This window comes from Urocitellus parryii, chromosome 6 (assembly GCF_045843805.1).
Source record: "Urocitellus parryii isolate mUroPar1 chromosome 6, mUroPar1.hap1, whole genome shotgun sequence".
Classification (NCBI taxonomy): domain Eukaryota; kingdom Metazoa; phylum Chordata; class Mammalia; order Rodentia; family Sciuridae; genus Urocitellus; species Urocitellus parryii.
The window spans coordinates 49,494,515-49,516,292 of record NC_135536.1 but is presented as its reverse complement, the minus strand read 5'-3'; the positions used below and the strand labels follow the sequence as shown (position 1 = coordinate 49,516,292).

Here is a 21,778-nt window from a genome sequence, read left to right as displayed (position 1 = left end):
ACTACCTTTCATTCTATCAGATCATAATGGAATGAAATTAGAAATCAATGATAAAATAAAGATTCGAAGCTACTCCAACACCTGTAGACTAAATAATATGCTATCGAATGAATAATGGGTTGTAAAAGACATCAAAGAGGAGATTAAGAAATTCTTAGAGATAAGTGAGAACACTGATACAATATATCAAAATCTCTGGGACACTATGAAGGCAGTACTACTAACAGGAAAGTTCATTGCATGGAGTTCATTCCTTAAAAGAAGAAAAAGTCAGCAAATAAAAAGACCTAACATTACATATCAGAGCCCTAGAAAAAGAAGGACAAATGAACACCAAAAACAGTAGAAGACAGGAAATATTTAAAATCAGAGCTAAAATCAATGAAATTGAAAGAAACGAAACAATTGAAAACAAAAAGTTGGTTCTTTGAAAAAATAAATAAAATTTATAAACTATTATCCATGCTAACAAAGAGAAAGAGAGAGAAAACTCAAATTACTAACATTTGTGATGAAAAAGGAAATATCACAATGGACATTACAGAAATATAGAAGATAATTAGAAATTATGTTGAAAATTTGTACTCCAATAAAATAGAAAATATTGAAGCCATCAACAAATTTCTAGAGTCATGATTTTCCCAAACTGACAGAATGATATACACAAGTAAAACAGATCAATTTCAAGCCTACCAACCAAGAAAAGCCCAGGAACAGATGGATACACAGCTGAGTTCTACAAGACCTTCAAAAAAATAAATAAATAAAACTAATACCAATACTCCTCAAATTTATTTCATGAAATAGAAAAAGAGGAAACACTTCCAAATTCATTCTATGAGGCCAATATCACTCTGATTCCAAAACTAGACAAAGAGACATCAAAAAAAGAAAACTTTAGACCAATATCTCTAATGAATATAGATGCAAAAATTCTTAATAAAATTCTGGCAAATCAAATTTAAAAAAATGTATCAAAAAGATAGTGCACCACAATCAAGTGGGGTTCACCCCAGTGACGCAGTTTGGTTCAACATTCGGAAATCAACAAATGTAATTCATCACATCAATAGACTTAAAGATAAGAATCATATGATCATCTCAATAGATGCAGAAATAGCATTTGACAAAATATACCACATCCTCATGTTCAAAACACTAGAAAAACTAGGAATAACAGGAACATGCTAAGCCCAAGACCAACTTCATTCTAAATGGAGATAATTGAAAGCATTCCCTCTAAAACCTGGAACAAGACAGGGATGCCCTCTTTCACTGCTTCTATTTAACACAGTTTTCTTGAAACTTTAACCAGAGCAATTAGACAGTTGAAAGAAATTAAAGGGATATGGATAGGAAAAGAAGAACTAAAATTATCACTATTTGCCAACAATATGATCTTTCTATACCTACAAGATCAAAAAAATTCTACCAGAAAACTTCTAGAATTAATAAATGAATTCAGCAAAATAGCAAGACATAAAATCAACACCCATAAATCAAAGCCATTTCTTTCTGTACATCAGGGACAAATCCTCTGAAAGATAAACTAGGAAAACTACTCCCATTTAAATAGCCTCAAAATAAATAAAATACTTGGGAATTAAAGGAAAAAGAGATGAAAGAATTCCACAATGAAAATTACAGAATGCTAAAGAAGACCTTAAAAATAGAAAGATCTACCTTGTTCTTGGATAGGCAGAATTAATATAGTCAAAATGACCATACTACCAAAAGCATTATACAGATTTAATGCAATTCCAATCAAAATTCCAATGAAATTCCTCATAGAAATAGAAAAAGCAGTCATGAAATTCATCTGGAAAAATAACCGATCCAGAATAGCTAAAGCAATCCTTAGCAAGAAGAGTGAAGCAGGTGGCATCACTATACCAGACTTTAAACTATACTACAGAGCAATAGTAACAAACAGCATGGTATTGGCACCAAAATAGACTTGTAGGTTAATGGCACAGAATAGAGGACACAGAGACTAACCCACATAAATACAGTTATCTCATATTAGACAAAGGTGCCAAAAACATATACTGGAGAAAGGATAGCCTCTTCAACAAATGGGACTATGAAAACTGGAAATCCATATGCAACAAAACGAAATTAAGCTCTGTCTCTCACCATGCACAAAACTCAACTCAAAGTGGATCAAGGACCTAGAAATTAAACCAGAGACCCTGCACCTAAGAGAAGAAAAAAGTAAGCCCAAATCTTCATCGTGTCAGATTATTCCCCAATTTTCTTAATAAGAGTCCTATAGTGCAAGAATTAATATCAAGAATCAATGAATGGGATGGATTCAAACTAAAAAGCTTCTTCTCAGCAAAAGAAACAATAAGTGAGGTGAATAGAGAACCTACAGAATGGGGGCAAATTTTTACCAATTCCAATTAAAATTCCAATGACATTCCTCATAGAAATAGAAAAGGCAGTCATGAAATTCATCTGGAAAATTAAGAGACCCAGAATAGCTAAAGCAATCCTTAGCAAAAAGACTGAAGCAGGTTAGATAGAGCACTATTCTATAGGATATATAAAGAATTCAAAAATCTTAACACCAAAGAAACAAATAACCCAATCAATAAATGGGCCAAGGAATGGAACAGACACTTCTCAGGATATACAATCAATCAACAAATATATGAAAAAAATGTTCAACATCTCTAGCAATTAGAGAAATGCAAATCAAAACTACTCTAAGATTTCATCTTACTCCAGTCAGAATGGCAGCTATTAAGTATAAAAACAACAATGAGTGTTGGTGAGGATGTGGGGGAAAGGGCACACTCATACATTGCTGGTGGGACTGCAAATCGGTTCAGCCAATTTGGAAAGCAGTATGGAGATTAATTGGAAACTGAGAATGGAACCACCATTTGACCCACCTATTTCACTCCTCAGTATTCCACTCCTCATTCTATAAGGAATTAAAAACAGGGACACAGTCACATCAATGTTAATAGCAGCACAATTCACAATACCTAAACTGTGGAACCAACCTAGATGCCCTTCAGTAGATGAATGGATAAAGAAAATGTGGTATATATACACAATGCAATATTACTCAGCAATAAAAGAGATAAAATCATGGCATTTGCAGATAAAGAGATGGAGCTGGAGAATACGATGCTAAGTGAAGTAAGCCAACCCCCCCCCAAAAAAAAACAAATGACAAATGTTTTCTCTGATATAAGGATGCTGATTCATAATGGGGTTGGGGAGGGGAAGCATGGGAGTAATAGATAAATTATAGATAGGGCAAAGAGGAGGAAAGGGAAGGGAGTGGGCAGGGGGGTAAAAAGATGATGGAATGAGATGGTCATCATTACCCCCATGTACATGTATGAAGACACAAATGGTGTGACTCTGCTTTGTGTACAACCAGAGACATGAAAAATTGTGCTCTATATGTATACTATGAATTTAAATGCATTCTGCTGTCATATATAACAATTAGAATAAATTTCTTTTAAAAATTAACACAAATTTTAATGAGACATGATGAACATATATACATAGAGCTCACATAAAATTGATAATATCTAAATTTTAAAAATATACAAGACTAATAGAAGAAAAAATATTGAAAGGTCAATAGATACATTTTGGCTCATCCCTACAAAAATTCAACTTAATGTAATAGTGCCAACCATTTTAATTCATCAAACTAAAATTTAAAATAATTATAAAAATAGAATACTCAGGGTAGGAAAAAACTCTTATATAACATAAAAAGCATGAATCTTAAAGAAGAAAAGATGATATATCAGACCATATTACATTTAAGAACTCTGTTTACCAAAAGACAATATTTAAAGAATGCAATGACAATCAGGAATGGGAAAAAAATATTTGCCATAAAAATAACCAACAAATTTAAGAGCTTATAGAAATTAATGAGAAATAAGCAGACAAAGTGGAAATCTAATGGTTAATAAATATATGAAAAAGCAATCGTGTTGGTAATGAAGAAAAAGAAAACTCGGATACAACAGGGTCATACTACATATGCACAAGGATGACTAAAATATGAAAGTAACATAATAATACTAAGTGCTTGGGTTGAACTTCTGATAGTATAACCATTTTAGGAAACCAGTTGAGCCCCAAAGTTGCACATCTGCAAACTCTATCAACCAGACATTTTATGTACAACAGAAATGTTGTATTAGTACCAATGACATGCACAAGAATGTTCAAGGGATCAATATTCATCATTGAAAGCTGGACTCAAAATTCATCAACAATAAAATGGATAAGTAAATTGTAATGTATAGTGCACCATATTCAGTGAAAGAAGCTAGACCTGGATGAACACTATCATATAATTCCATTTATGTAACATTAAACAAAAATAGGTAAACCTCAACTAAGAATGTTTATAGATGTACACTTGTGTGCTGCAACTATAAAAAACTATAAGGGAGTCTCTTTGTCTCTCTAGAAGAGACAAAGATCCAGAGGTTTTCAGAGTGCTGAAAATGTCTTTTTGACCCAGTGATGGTTACAGGGATATTCACATGATGATTAGTCATTAAGATGCACTTTGCCCTTTCATTTGATTTTCTAGATGCATGCTTTACTACATGACTAGGGTATAATGAATTCCACTATTATGTGTAATTATAATGCACCAATTAAAAAATTGTAAGGGAAGAGATGAATAGGCCTGACTATATGCACATTTATACTTCTTCAAAGTAGAGCTCAGCTTAAAAGGAAAACAACAAAATGAGAAGTGTATTATACATCACAAGGTTGGAAGAAGAGTTTTAATATACAAGATACATTAAGATTTTAAAAATATATATATAAAAAACCATTCTTTGTATTCAGAGGATATGTTTTAAAAGGAAATTTGAAAAAGAAAAATATAGGTGATGGCCAATGCTTTAGAAATTTACAATGTAACTAGTATTTAGGAAATACAGATAAAATAACTCAGTTTTCATTTATGCCTGTTAAGTTATTCACTACCATCCATTAGGTGGCACTGAAAATTGATTAATTATTTCTAAGGGGTTATTGATGTATTTCAAGCAATTTTATTTCCTGAAAATGTATTTCAAAGAGTAATAATTTCAAAAATAAGATCACACCCAAAATAATTCTTACCTTGCTTGCAAATTTTTGGGTTCTATATTTAACAAAGCTGTAAAATCCTGTATGGCTGAAGTCCAATTTTCATTTTCATAGAAAAACATCCCACGTTTCAATAATGCATCTACTCTTTGGGGATCATAAAAAATACACTACAGGGGCATGGAGAGGTATATAGACATGTTACATGCTTTAAAAGCTACATACATAGTCACATAACAAATTTATATTACATAAAAGAAAATCACACTTTGAGATACCAAAATTTTCACATTTACATTTAAAGACTATATTAAGAAACCCATTCATCATCTTGAAAGGGAATATCTTTAAAATAGTTTTTTTAAAAAAGAAACAGCATGTATAAGAAGCCAAGTCTTTTGCCCACTGAAATTTTTACTGACAATAATTCATAAATGAATTGTTCAACTAGAATTGGGCTACATTGTATCTCTCACAGCATTTTATCCTAATTAAAGGTGAAACAGATTAGATTACATCAATGCTATGGATTAATCTAGTCTCTAACATGATAAAAAGAAATGAATTGGTAGTGGCTTGGTTTTTCCATTTCACTTAGATATACAAAAGCCATACAGTGACAGACTAAATCATAAGCTCAGTTGTAAAGTTCTTCGCCTATTGTTACTAGGGAACAATTGAAGCACAAAGGTTATCATGTATTTTCAAGGATTTTGAAGCCTTCTGGTGCTGTATTAATCTATTTTTAAAATATGGTGCCCAGTAGAGGAATGGAATCAATAATCTAATAATTTCAAAATGATGGTGGAATGTGATGGACATCATTATCCAAAGTACATGTATGAAGGCACAAATTGGTGTGAATATACTTTGAATACAACCAGAGATATGAAAACTTTGTGCTCTGTATGCATAATACGAATTGTAATGTATTTTGCTGGCATATATAAGTAAAAAATTAATTTAAAATAATCTAATAATTCAATATCTTCAAAGGAATTTTTGGTCACTTCTAAACCAGAAGTTACAAAACTTATGCTCCTCACGCAGAAGAGTGCCAGGGAAGTGACTAAACCATCATAGATGGGAATATGGAAAGTTAAATTACTTAAATTCTTTCTTCTAAATTCTCAATTGAACTAAGGACTAGGAATTTGAAACTAAAAGTCAGAAGATCAGAGTTACATATTTTTCTGTAGTTAGGAGAATACTTTACCTTGCCTCTGTAGCTTCAAAGCACGGTTCAACATCCTCAACCAAATGGAAATATTCTCCTACTGTCCTCATTTCCATCAGCATCCATCATAATTTGTTATTATGTATTCATGTATGTGTTTAAATCTATCCTTAATATATGTCCTTGAAACTATAAACTCTGTATAAGCAGAAAATGTCTATTTTATTCACCAACTTTTATCCACTACATTATGGTGCCTTAGTCAATAAATATTTGTGAGTTAATGAATGAATGAATAAAACAGTAACTATAGCTTCTTTGAGAGCAGGTAGATTCTCCCTACAAAAGAGAAGAAGCTATAAAAAATGGAATATGGTTTTCTCTATCATCTGAAGGAAAGAGCAACTTCTTTACCTGCTGTTTCAAGTCCAAGAGGGGAAATCCATTAACCAATATTTTTTTGAAAAATCATTGAAGTAGGGTTAACATCAATACCAAGAATGAAAGCTCTAGCTCCTAACCTGTAATAAATTAATTTTGATGATAAAAAATATATGAAAGACTTTCAAAACCTTGCTATACCATGAGCACAAGAATATCATGATCTAAAATATATAAATGGCAGCATTATATGTAATAAAGCTTACTTTAGAATAGTCATCAATGGCCAGTACTCTGTTTGCTTTTTCATGCATCTCACCCCTCCTGAAATAGCTATCAGCTTCTGTGGGCCTGCACTTAATTGCCAGGGTATAATTTAGAATTGCCAAAGCAGTGTTTTCTTTGTTCTTGAAAATTTCTGCCTTTGACAAATATGCCTCTAAAGAAGAGAAAAAGGTCAAATTTAGTGTTACAATTCTTTAAGAATAAAAATTTGAAAACATTATTCTCTCTAAATATGTGATTTTAAAAAATAATTATATATATGTGTACACACACACACACACACACACACTTTTTTTTTTTTTTGGTGGTACTGGAAATAGAAGGGGGGTTGTGGGGGTTGACCACTGAGCTACATCCCAAGCCCTTTTTATTTTGAAACAGGATCTCACTAGGTTCTGAGGCAGGCCTAAAACTTATGATCCTCCTGCTTCAGCCTCCTGAGTCACTGGGATTAAAGTCATGTGCTACCATACCCAGCAAAAATGTGGTTTTTAAAATAATTTTCTCTATTATATTTTTAAAATCATTTAATTTTTAAAAATTTCAACAAAGCCAATTGCTCTCAAAAGCTGGATAAATATTCATTTGTGGTTAAAAGTACTCTCAATTTGAAAGTGATAAAATTGCCAAATTACCTTTTACCTTTTTTATGTCTAAAATGTTTCATACTTTTTCAGTGCTCATAGTAAAAAGCTAGGTCTTGACAGCACAAAATTTTAAATGGGTTTTAGCAGAGATTAACATAGGCCATTAAACAATTGTTAAGTATATTGAACCTTGAGTTATGTTTGGGTGCTGGGGTACAAAGAAGAGTATGACATCTTTCTCATTTCTAGGCTGTTCCATGTCTGGTGGTTTGAGAGGGTTAGAAGAGAGTACATAGGGCACACATACAGATCAATCCAACCAAGAAGTCCTAGTAATACTATGACTATGAACCAGATTTTTGGAAGGTTTGTGGATCACTTCTAAAACTTCTTGTGATATAAGCAGTAAGGAATCAAGGTATATTAAGGAAATGACTATTTCAAACCATGAAGAGCATTTTGAAAACAATACAGGATTATTTGAATATTAAGAGTAAAAATAATTGAGGAGAATCACATCCATTTTTGCAAAATGTATATCTATTGGTTTATGTATCTTATAATAACAATAAATGACAAAAGCTGAGATAATGATATAGGTAACATAGCTAACAACCCACCTGCATTATTTTTATTATATTTACTTATATAATTCAAGTCATCCAAAGCATCATTAATTCTGTCTTGGAAAAGATAAATGAAATGTCGGTGCCAATAGGCATTGAGAAGCATTGGCTCCAAAATCATAGCCTAGAAAACATATGCATAAATTTAACTAAAGTTGATTTGCTAAAGGCAGATATCCTATCGAATAAATTTTTCAAGCACTATCAATCCCAGTTGCTTTGTGTGCATACAATATAAAATAAAGCATTCCAATCTGACAAACAAAAATCTGGTGTTTTAATGCTAATTATTTGGAAATGCCAGTAATTGCATTTTCACAATCCCACATACTATATAATTATCCATTATTGAAAATTCCAGCAAAAATTACCATATCATCAAAAGCAATGCAAGTGGTAAGTATTGTTCTTTTTATTTTAAAAAAAAAACTTACTTCCTGTAAATCATTCATGGCACTCTGTAACTTTCCCAGATGCCTATAAATAGCTCCACGCCTGCAATATGCAACTTCAGGAAGTATCTTATTATTTATTTGTTGAGTCAAGGTTTTCACTTCAGATTTATAATGCTCAATGACTTCTGGTGGAAGATCACACCCCAAAAAATCACTTAATTCTAGTTTTGGTGGTTCTTCAACTTTTTCAGAAATCTCCTTTTCAACAGAAGTTTTCACTACTGGTGGGGGCACTTTCGGAATCTTATCTTTAATGAATATTTCAGCAGCCCACATCCGAGGATTAGTATTCCTTGGTATTCCTCCCCTACTTTCCACAAATTTATCAAAATCTAACTTCAAAGGTAAGCTGGGACACCGTACTTGATGTTCATATAATGGAACTTTGAGAAAACATTTCCTTTCTCCAGGAAGTATTCCATGAGATAATGATCTAGTTTTAAAAAGAATAAATTTTTTTTAAATTACAGAAACATAATTATCTTTCTGATTAACAAATCAACTCAGCCACAAATTATTATTATTTTTCTATTATCAAAATAAAATTACATGCTAATTTTATACACCACAAGTCTTGATTTTTAATTCATTAAAATTGCAACAAAGAATGAAGAATTTCTCTCAAGTTTATAAAAGCAAAAGACTATTGTTAAAGAAGTAGTCTCACTAGAGTATTGAAAATAATGTGGTCAGTGCTCCTTTCAGGCTTAGTTTACACCACTACCTCATCCTCCACCAGAGGAATTACAAGGAATAATAATAACCATTCTAACAGGAATAAGGTGATATCTCATTGTGGTTTTAATTTACATTTCCCTGATATATTTTTTTTCACGTATCTATTGGCCATTTGCAATTCTTCTTTTGAGAAATGTATATTCAGGTTCTTTGGCCATTTTTCAACCAGTTTGTTTTCTTGCTATTAAGACATAAACATGAGGTGAGAAGGGGAATGCCATCCCAGAGGCTGGAGAGGATACCAACTTGAGGAAGTGGGAAGGAAGAACAAATACTTCCAAACAGACTACCGAATACACAGCCAGACTTCACCCTTCTCCAGTAAGCTATCAAATTATATAATGCATAGTATGCTTTCCAATGCTTCAAGGTCAAGTAACATTTATCGTATGTCTGTACGGGTACTGCCCTAGCCACGGAGATAGGAGAAACATTCTATTGAGGAAAAAAAAAAACATTTTTAATCCCATCATTTCACAGGCATTTACTAAGTCTACACACTGAAAAAGACCTAGTGCTGAAACTGGGAGAACAAAAGTAAGAAAAGTCCGTTTTCTGTCCTTTCCAATTCTCTCCCCTCCTCTTCACATTCTAGTGCAAGACATCATCATCTCTTCTGTTCAGGGTACAATAACTCCTTGCTCCCCTGATTCTTCTCTTGCCTAATCCATCTTCTACATGACATTTAGCATGTTTTTGTTAAAAGTATGTGAGATCATGTTATTCCTCCAAGATCTTCCCCAGGTACCTGGAATACCAACCAAGTCCTTCACCATGTCCTGCGACGTCACACATGATGAAGTCCCAGCAGAGATCTCTGATACCACTACACCCTCCTTCACACCCTATTCTTCAGCCATATCACTGAGAGCAAGCTTCAAGGACATTGTCCTTTTTAGCCCTTCTGACTATCTGGATTCTTCTCAATTCATGTTTCTGTTCAAATGTCACCTTAGAAAGAACTTCTGTGTGAGAGGTTTTGTTTGCACCCCAACATCAATCCTATCCTTCTCACTGTCATGGGAGACTAATGTGTACAGACTATATTCCCTTGCTGTGTTCTCATTGAGTGTGTCCAATTAGGAACCTCAGAAAGAGGAAAATGAAATCAAGGTATCTATTCCACAGGCTCCTTCGTGAAGGGTCACCTCAAATTGACTATGACCTTTGATCAAAGATAACTACTTCTTTCAAGGAAGCCGTTTCTATATAACTCTTCCAGGATCTAGTAATCACCTTTTTGTCCTTTCAAACTTAGGGGTAGAGTGACTTGACTATCTCTAGCCCCAGAAACTGCATTCTTATTTGTGGTTTCCCTATACCCTGCATCTTTGTAAATTTCCCCTTTATCGGCCCCTCTCAGAATTATCCTTAGCTGAGAATGCCATTTACTACTGGGAACCTGCATCTTTGTAATTACTGATAGAGTAATTGGTACCACAGCGGGACTCAGTAAACACACCCACACATAAAGGATTCTAGGATAACCTTCTTGCCAAGGTAAAATAGGGAATAGTTAATCCACCTCTCAAGTCATCACCATTGCTAAGAGGGAAGGATATTCAGCTGAAAGGTAAGGTACCAGGAGGTCAGGTAAGCTATCACTTAGTCACTAGGACAACAATAATGGTTATAAACATTGTGTAGTCCTGACTTTTTTTCAGACCAAAAGAATAGTTGCAATACTTATTAAATGCCCACACTCTCAAAACTATGCACCAAAGTAATGAAGCTAGGGAAAGAATAGGAAACTGAAATAAAAGATGTGAACATCTAAGCAGACATGAATGAAGGTGAGAATTCTGAATCTCCAAATCTCACTTACCTTCCTTTGACAGAATAAACACTGAGGGACTGTCAGATCCCCCATTTGTGAGACTCACTCCCCTCCTGCATAAATATCTTTCAATGACTACTCTGTCATATTGCTCATGCACTGTACTGAACCTGATTTACACACTCCCCAGATTCAGGAGGTGGCCTTGGGTGGGTGCTACTGGCCCTAGCTGGTGTAGCCTTGGATAGCCTACCCTGGCATATTCTAAGAGAATGAGCTCAAACATTACCATCAATCACCTGAAAGTCTTGTTAAAACACAAATTCCTGGGACTCACTCCCAAAGTCTCTAATTCAGTAGACCTAGTGTGGAGTTCTAGAATTTTCATACCTAATAAGTTCCCAGATAACATACATTGATGCACTTTGAGAAGCACTTCTAAACAGGAGTAAGCTCTAAGGTTCAAAGAAATGGGAAATTGATCTGCAATATGGAACATTCTTAGTCAAGTCTTAACCTCTGGGAGGAAAAAAAAACCCAGAAAATGCATAATTGAGGGATCACAGTATTCTTGAAAATCTTTGTCAGTGCTGACCTTAGAATTGAAAAAAAAAATGATAAAGAAGAAGGATGAGAAAATTGATTTGGTTCAATTGTCCCAATGGGAACAGTTGGATACAGATGTGGTAAATTCCAGCAAAGACCTGTAAGCACAGTTACATCAATAAACCACAGGGATAGAATGATAATAACCAAATCTTAATTTGCAAGGATCTATGGCCATAACTAAATGACCACAAGTACTCAGAGATGAGATAGATGGGCATTCCTTGACTTACACAGGTGAGAAGATTCTAGGTCTTCTGGGCATAAAGCTAACCAACTATAATGGAGATTGACACTTTTTTGCCTAACTCTCAGACCTAGGCAAGTTTGCATCCAAAATATCTCACCTGACAGAAAGGCCAAGCCAGGCCCAACTGAGAAAGAATCCTGCCATGTGGCATAGATTTACATAGTGAATTTCCCCTAAAACTTTCCAAAGGTATGAGGAAGAAGAAATACTAAGACTTCCTGGAGGTTATCAGATACTTGCTTTCAACTTATCCTGATCCACCAACACCCTCTGTGGGTGCCACCGAAATCTATCAATCCAATTAAGGAATAATGAAAATCAGGTGATAGGAAAAATCTTAGCTTGAGACCTCCTAACAGTGGATCTAGTGAGGCAAGGACCTGTTTTCCAGCAAAAAAAAAAAAAAAAAAAAAAAAAAATCTTGTATATAAATTACTGTAAATCATCGCAGATTTAATCAGGTGTTGATAACAACCACAACTTTAGTTCCAGATGTGGTAGGTATATTTACTGAAGCAATGAACATACCTCCTGACACCTGGTTTGCAGCTGTGGTCCTGATATAATTTCTTTTCCTTTTCTGCAAGATGGGGAATCAGGTAAAGTTTACATTTTCACAGCAGGGACAATAATATTATCTTTACTATCCTGACCAGCATGTCAGCTGTCCTGCAATGTCTTCATAATATAAAAAGCTAGGCTGAAGTCCAGTCCATTTAGATTTTTGTCTACACTGCACCACCAAAGCCTTATATAACTATCTGTTCACTAAGCAGTCTTACCCTTCTCAGCAAACCTCCATCTCTCCAGTTGCTCCAGGAGAAATCCTTGGAATCATCCTTAATCTGCTTCTTTTCACATCCCACAAAAAATCCAGGAGTAAATACTATTGACTCTACTCCCCAAATCTATCTTAGAGTCCAAGCACCTTTCACTACTTAGATCATCCCAGACAAGCAACCACTTCTCTTCTGGATTATTTCAATAGCCTTCTCGCTGCTTCTACTACAATCAATCTATTTTTTCACACAGCAACCACAGTGAGCCTTTGGAAACATAAACTATGCCATATCAATTCACTTCTCCCAATGTTTTCTTTTGTATTTAAGAATCCAGTGTCCTTACCATAATCTGTAAATGGCACTACCCAGTTATCAAGTTCACAATGACTTCCTGGCACTTTTATAATTTCAAACTTATCATTTACTGTGGCCCACAAGGCACTGCATGAAATCAATCTGACCTCTTCCTTGACTTCACTTCTCACTACTCTGACTCCCTCTTTTCCTGCCATACTAATTTCTATGCTGTCCCTAAGAAAGAAAGAAAGAAAGAAAGAAAGAAAGAAAGAAAGAAAGAAAGAAAGAAAGAGAGAAAGAGAGAAAGAGAGAGAGAGAGAGAGAGAGAGAGAGAGAGAGAGAAAGGAAGGAAGGAAGGAAGGAAGGAAGGAAGGAAAGAAAAGAAAAGAAAAGAAAAGAAAAGAAAAGAAAAGAAAAGAAAAGAAAAGAAAAGAAAAGAAAAGAAAAGAAAAGAAAAGAAAAAGCATGTCCCCAACTCAGGGCCTTTGCACTTGCTGTTACCTCTTCTTCAGATGTTCAAACCTCTCACTATTTCATTCCATTCAATCCTATGCTTGCATATCATTACCTCATAAAGGCTATGGCCACTCTTGTCTAAAATAGTAACCCCTATTTCACTGCTTTAATTTTCTTCATAACATTTCTCTCTTAACATCATTTGTTAATCTCATCTCCACCCCTTCTCCGTCTCCCCTTCTTTCCCACTAGAATACAAGCTCTATGAGAACAGAAAGTTTGTTAGTCTTTTTACTGCCCTCTATTTCTTATCCAGAATAGTGTCTGGTATGTAATAACTGCCCAATAAATTTACATTGAACAAATGAATGGCTTATATCATTTATTCATCAAATTGCGGATCAGTTCCTACTATGTGTCATAATTCAATTAAAGAAATTGAGCTTTCACCCCTTCACTCTGGACTTAACTTCACCTTCTTTGAAAATAGAAAAGACTTGAAACCTTCCCTCATTTTCATATAACCAAATACATAGAATCACATACACCAGTCTTCCCTTTGTTTTTAATGGTGGACATGCCCTCCTTTAAGTTCATTTTAAGTAGCACTTATGTTCTGTATTTCATCCACTTTTGCCTTCCCAAGGGTTTCATTCTTTCAATAACTCCTGGGTTTTCTGTATCCACTGTTCCCCCTCCACTGAATCATTCACACTAGCACATAAACATGCTGTATTATCTCCCACTGAGAATATACTAAAAATCCATACAGAGCTGTGATTCTGTTATGATGGTAGAAGCCCCTTATAGTACATCGCTTCTGTTAATAACAATAACGAACTGAAAAGTTACTAAAAAATCAACTGCATGAGGATTCTGAGAAGCAAACAAAAGCAGGCACTCTGAATGGGAGTCAAAACTTGGTGAAGCAGCCCTTACGGGATAAACTTCCCAATGGTTTTGTCCTTTTGTGTCTTTACATCAGAGATGAGCTACAATTCAGAGCAGCTGGTGGCACGTACTTAAAGAGCAATAGATACTCGGAAATTTTACTAGACAGAGAAATTTTAGAAAGAAGTCCAGAAGGGCCAGAACGAAAAAGAAACTCCGGAAGAAAGAGAGTTGAATCCTTGAAGGAATCTTCTAATTCTATATTAACCTATATGCACCTCAGCCCAACTCCTGAACCACACATGCTTCAAGACTGACTGGAATGATGTAGCAAAGGTTAGAGGACTTAAAACTAAAAAAAAAAAAAAAAAAAAAAAAAAAAAAGCATAACTTGAAACTGAGTCACTTATCACTTAAAGAGATTTTTAAAACCAATCAAAAGCCTAAGCTGATATTGTTACCATGGTCAAATGTTAAAATTCAGTCCCAAGTTCCATAAATTAAGATGGGAAAGAAAAAGAATAACTTAGATACCCATTTTTCACATTCTGATTTTAAAAAGAAATAATGAAAGAAAAAAAAAAGAAATCTTGCCAACTATTAGGGAGAGATAAACATTTAGGATCCTAAATTCTGAAAGCAACATATGGTCTTATAAAAGTACATAAGACAGTAACATGAATATCTTCAAGTTTTAATAAAAGCAAAGAATGTTCTCATGATCTCAAAGTAATCAACCTTGACAAAAATTAAAATGTCTTTTAACCTTTTATTTATTTATTTTTTGGGGGTCAGGGGATATAGATGATGGATGGAATTGAGTTCCATGCTGGCTTCACGTGCTGCAATTGGAAACCAGTTTAGAATAGCAAATGATGTAAATATTTAGTAAATTTCTTATCAGATTATTCAAGCTTACTTTGATGGCAGAGGTCTTGAAGTTATAATACATTTTTAACACCCTCAATGAGTTCCATAAAACAACCATGTATTTGATTCCATTATATAAAACATTTCTTAAGATATACTCCAGGAAAATAGAGTATATCTACTCAGAAATACAGCTGTCATGAATGAAAATATGCTTTAAGAATCCCCACCTTCCACATGGCATTGTTCAAAAAGACTTTTAAAATTGAAAATAAGGAAGAAATGTTCTTTTTAATCACAAATAAATGTTTACTTAGAAGAATTTTCAAGAAATATAGAAGTGGTGGTCACAGACACAAGTCTGTGATCCCTAGTCAGAAAGCTGAGGCAGGAAGATGGCAAGCTGAAGTCCATCCTGGGCAATTTAACAAGACCCTGTTCTCAGAATAAAAGATAAAAAGGGATGCAAATGTAGACAGAGTGTCCTGGGGTTCAATCTCTAGTAACACACACACACACACACACACACACACACACACACAAATACAGATATGCATAAAGTAAAACACTGAAAGTCTCAGCCTGCCCCATCTGATCAATTTCCTATAACCCAGAAATAGTTACTACAACAGTTTGCTGTATAAAACTCCAGACTTTCTATATAGAACACATTTTACACACATACTCACTTAAAAATACAACTGTTAAAATGTATTCCCATATAAACATTCCAAAATATGTTGTGGCTTGAGAGAATTGCTGTACTTTCTAAATTTCTTTACAATACATTTGTTTTATTTTTACTACCAAGTAAGTATAACATTTTTAAGAAAACAAAGAATAAGAACTTGCTACACAACTCTCTAGAAAAACATAAACAGCAAATGCAGATGGTGGATGAACTTTTACAAGGAAAAGTTATAGCCCCACATCATTGAAGTTAAATAGTCCAGATCAAAAAAGAAAGATCAGAAAAGGAGACTTGATGTTTACTTCCACCCCAGAAGGGAAATATTTCTTTATATATTGCAGGTCTAGATCTATGTTTTTATAGCCATGAGTATGGTTATAGTTTTTCATTGAGAGGAACCAAGGTAAATCAACCTGCTACCTCACCTGCCAGTTTAAAAATACCAGGCTGTCAAGTCAGAATCCATGTATACATAATGAGTTTGTAAGGAGATGTAAGACTATTTGAAGAAACAAATAATTTTTTTAAATAGTTTAAACATTTGCTCAAAATTTTTCATTTGTGCAAGAATAAGGTTGATTTTACTACATGAATTATGGGATCTTTGAGCTGAAAGTTACTTTAGAAATCCTGTGAATAACCTCTAAATCTTCCAGCTAGGGAGACATCAGAAGAAATTAAGTAGTTTAGGCTGGTCACCAAGGACCTAGTGAATGGGAATTAGAATTCAAATATACAGATTCCTGACCCAAAGGAAGAAAAAAAACAACAAAGGAAAATGTGTCGTCTCCTGAATGTGAGGAGAGGGATTAAACTCTGCCTCTCCTGGTGATTTAACAGCAACAAGATGGGCCCAGAAAACCAAGACTGAGATCACAGGTTCACTTTCAGGAGCAGGTCATACAAGGTTTTGATAATGAAAGAATGGACTAAAGGCAATTATTCTAGAATGGGGCCCAAAGAGAGGAATTCGTGGGTATAAGCAAACCATCAGCAAAAGGACAGGCCTAAGAATGTTCCTCAGTCCTGGAAGCCAGAGCACTGACAGAGATCCAAGAGACTAGCAATTCACACAAGCCCAGGTAAGCAGGAATGGTAACAGTAAGTCAAGGCAGCCAGGCCTTCGGTGGGAATGGTTCACTGCCTTGTCAGCCAACTGTTGAGGAAGATTTCCTCTTGTACCTCACTGGTTAGTCTCTCAACATTGGGCTTAAGGACCAAAGCAGAAGGGCACTTGAAGAGAAACAGGGAAGCTACAAAGTTAGTACAGGTGTATAGCCTCCAGCCAAGACCTAGCTGAGGAAGGAGGCAACACAGCAACCTACAGCAAGAAGACTGAAGAGGAAGGCATGAGTCTGGGTCTTTAATCTGCTCAAATGGCCTTCTGCAGGAACTCCTTTCCACAGTCAAGATTTGGCTTGTTACATGAGAACACACGTAGTCCACCTCTAACCATTAAAAGAGCCCACCAAGAAGAGCTATGATTCAACAAGCTTAAAGGTGGAATAGGAAATAATAAGAAGGATATTTTTGAGTTACCAAGTTAAGATTGGTTAAAAAAAAAAGATCTCCAGCTAGAGGAATAAAACTATTTTTAAAGAAATTTGATAACTTGTTGTGAACTAATAATTATCTCCTATCTACATTTAGGTGGTAAATTAATTTAAGACTTTTAAAAAAAGAAAGAAAGAAGAAGAAAGTTAAGAAAGCTGTACTAACATGTGTCTTGGATAAACACTGCACAGTTTATTTTATTGCCACCACCAAAAGGCTCATTGTGTGATTCTTATCATGCTTGTTAGCAGCATATACAAATTTTAAATCAGGCTATTAATAAAGGCAAATAATTCTCTTATAAATGGTGAAATTTTATACCCAAAAGAATGAAGAGTCAGTAAGCAAAACAACATCCCACAGAAGCAGTGTTTCATCTACTATTATATCCTTCCCATGGAAATCACCTGAGTCATGGTGGTGCTGTGTTGTCCTTTAACTAGGATGGTGAAGACTCATAATACTTTGAAATCAGTAAATGTGCCAAAGACATATGAGCAAACTTCTAGTTCTGGTCTAAAACATTTTTTAACTTAAGAAATCTACCCAAAATCTCCTAAAGATGACCTAATCAAAAAAGTTTCATTACAGAGGAGAAACAAAAGTACATGGAGATCTCAGGATCAAATGGCATTCTCCACTGTGGCTGGCCTCTGTCCCACTCTGTCACTCACACTTACGTGCTATTCCCCAGTCTCTTCAGAAATATGTCATGATCCACACCAAAAGATAAGACTTTTACAGAACCTGCAAGCCTTTATAACAATAAAGTGAACACAAACTTTTTATTCCTTTATCATCAAGAAAGTTTTTACTTTTCAAAAGGACGTTTTTAATAAGCCCTATCATCCAGGGACATCTAAAGAGAAATGAATCCCACGAATTTTTGAAAGACTGGCACTGGCACAAGTCTGTAAATACCAGCAGCTCAGGAAGCTGAAACAGGAGGATTGCAAGTTCAAAGCCAGCCTCAGCAACTTAGGAAGACCCTAAGCAACTCAGCAAGACCCTGCTTCTAAATAAAATATAAGAAAGGGGCTGAGGATATGGCTCAGCAGTTAAAGATCCCTGAGTTCATTCCCTGGTACCAAAAGAAAGAAGAAAGAAAACCATTTTGCACAACACTTTGCTTATGGAATGTGATTCAATGGAGTTTTACTTGGCCATAAAGATAAATGAAATTATAGAATTGCCAGTAAAGGAACAAAACTGGAGAATATCATGTTAAGTGAAATAAGCCAGACTCAGAAAATCAAAGGTCAAAAGTTTTCTCTCATAGAGCAGAAGCTACAGCACAGTAAGAGAAAAAGCATAGGGGGATCCAATCCCACAAGAAGACATAGATCAAAGGAGTAAAAGAAAGCAATTGAGGGGGGAAGAAGGAGGGACAAGAAAGAGGAGTAAATGCAGAATGAATTTGATAAAATTATGCTATGTACATGTACAAATATGCCACAGTGAACTCCACCTTTCTGTGTATCCATAAATCAACAATTAAATAAATAAATAAATGGAAGACCAGTAGAGTTGAGGAAAGGGAATGGGGGAAGGAAAGAGGAAGCACTGGAGCCTGAAATGGAGCAAATTAAATTCCACACATGTATGATTATGTCAAAAGGAACCCAACTAGTATACATAACTATAATGCACTGGATAGAAGCATAAATTTTTTTTTCATTTAATTAGTCTGAAGTATCATGGAAAAAAAGAAAAAGAAGAAAAAAGTGATATTCTGAACACTGAAACATGAACATATCTCAAGTTCCAGTGGCTATGATTTCAGGTCCCTCCATATTTTTAAATACACTAGCTATTATTGCCTCTGAGTAAGGAGAAAATCAATTATTTTTGTGTGTTGATCTCTGAAGAAGGGCTCAGAACATACAAAGCCCAGTTTCTCTATATATCTACTTCTCATTCAAGAAAAAGTTAAAATTTGAAAACAGTTAAATACAGAAATCTATTTTGATTTTTAAATGAGTGGTATTTGTTGGGAGCACGGGTTCGTTTTTCATACCCAACCATATCTAACAAATAATTTGTTCAATTTTTTTTTCTTTCCACTGAGAGACTTCATTCAGTCATCAAACTGATTTAGTTTTATTTGTTATCCTAAATCATATAACCACTTTATAGTTTGAGCCACACACATATTAATACCATGAAACATCCATATATTTTTAAAAATTGATGGACTATACCTTTAGCATATTTTCAGTGCTAAGTGAGATAATAAAACTTCACTGGGGGAAATTATAAAATTGAGGCCAAAACCACAATACATTTCTTAAATTATAAAGTAATATTGCTTGAACAAGACCTTTGAATTGGTTTTGGAGGCTTGGATAACTCTTTATACACAGTCGTAAGTTTATTCGATTTCAGGCTTTTCTTCCATTTCATCATCTTTCTCTTGGGAAAAACAATGTAAGTAATGCCAGCTTTTTTCGATGCTTCAATGAGAGACAGAGAGATGTCTTCAAAAGTGCTGTTATCCGGAATGCTCTCTAGGAGCTCAGTAATATGTGCTCTGATGAAAGGGGCCTGGGCCTTCTTTTGCTCAGCAAACTGGAGCTCCAACGCCCTTCTTTTCTGGTACATCAACAGTCTCAGGTTGCTTTGAATATCATCCTTTAGTTCTAATGATTTGGTGGTGAACTCCTTTCTCAATTCAACTGCAGATTTTGCTCTCTTAATAGGAAAAAATGAGGTAAAAAATATATACGATCAATTAAAATTAATTTGGCTATAGTTACTAAAACTATAGCACTGTTTTGAAAATGTTTTAAATTGGGTATTAATGAAAAGATAGAAAAGACATACAGTAAAACAGGCAAACAGTTAAGAAAATGAGCCCGATAAAGGGTTCTCTACATGTAAAGGCCACTCCATTAGATTAACCTGTAGAAACAAATTCCAAACATTCCATCCAACTCCTTGGTCACAGGGCAGTGAGCAAAGGTAAGATAGACCGGAGCGAATGCTACAGACTCAAGCTAATTAGCATAGATTTTGCCCAATAACATTGGTATCATAAACATTGATAAAATATTGATTATCATAAATATTGATGGACACTACTACCCAGTAGCTACATCACCCGCTAGACTAGTACATTTAAGTGGCAACCCCAATCAGGACCCCAATTGGGTCCCTTCTCGCCCTGAAGAAGCTCTGTCTCTTTTCTTCTCGCTTGAATAAATCCTACTCTTTTACGATTACTCGTCCATGTCTGTGGATTTCATTCTTTAAATTCATGAGACAGGAACCTTGAAAGAAGACACCGGCTGGCAGCTGGGGTCTGCTGCAACACTACAACAGCAGGAGCTGAAAATCTGGTCAATTATACATTAATCATTGAAACTCTAATACTCATTATTCAATAAAAGAACACAAATTTCTAATCCTTTGATATATCATTTTCTGCCTATTGAAGCACTGTCAACAAATTTATAGCATTTCATTTTGCTAATAAACAATTTGTTATAGAGAGATCTTTTTATAGTGAATTTAGACCCAAATTCCAAACAACAATTTCATACAAGCTAGTTATGTATCTAAAACGTACTAAAGAATAATAGAGATCTTGACCATCCATGATATTATACTCCTCCATCTCAGGAAACTATATTTGACTCAAAATGTAATTAGAATAGAGACTAAAATATGAAACATACATGCATGCATTTGGAAAAAATGTAAGGCAATTATTATTGGTAGAAATATAAACATCTATTTTGGATAATAAAAACTGAAATTACAATACCTTCAATTGTGCAGACTGTGTACTGAAACATGTTTTAATATTTTCAAATGATGCAGATTTTTTTAGTAAGAAAACCTGCAAAATAATTGAATGAGAAATACATATTAACCGTAGACATAAACTAAAATGTCATATGATAGTTGGCTAATAATAATTGTGTAGGTAAATTAATGAAATGTAGAAATACTAATTAAAACATAGGTTCTTACTGACTTTGAAGTCGCTGACTTCTTGAAGAGGAACAGGATTCAAAGTGCATCCTAATTAACTTAGCAAAGTATATAATAAAGAAAATTATCTTATTAATTCTCTAATCACAAGCAACCTCAACTTTTTACTTCAGGGGACCAGATAAATATTATATATTATTATAATGGCACCAAGAATAGGGATATTATATTAAAAGAGCTGAAACTGGAGTGAAAAGTATAAAGGAAATGTTATGTTCCACGCTTTCAGACAGGATAACAGTGCAAACAGCAAGAGATATAG

The 21,778-nt window shown here is 34.5% G+C and overlaps 1 protein-coding gene across 1 annotated transcript in view; it reads right to left on the bottom strand.

Annotated features, from left to right (window-relative positions):
- Positions 1-21,778, bottom strand: part of Ttc6 (tetratricopeptide repeat domain 6) — a 183,707-nt gene that overhangs the window by 62,557 nt on the left and 99,372 nt on the right. Inside the window, exons 9-14 of the mRNA XM_026408982.2 lie at positions 21,287-21,361; positions 19,841-20,211; positions 8,588-9,041; positions 8,148-8,277; positions 6,922-7,094; positions 5,131-5,267 (exon numbers count right to left, since the gene is read on the bottom strand). Coding sequence (XP_026264767.2) covers positions 5,131-5,267; positions 6,922-7,094; positions 8,148-8,277; positions 8,588-9,041; positions 19,841-20,211; positions 21,287-21,361 — 1,340 coding nt within the window. The remainder of the gene's footprint in view (positions 1-5,130; positions 5,268-6,921; positions 7,095-8,147; positions 8,278-8,587; positions 9,042-19,840; positions 20,212-21,286; positions 21,362-21,778) is intronic.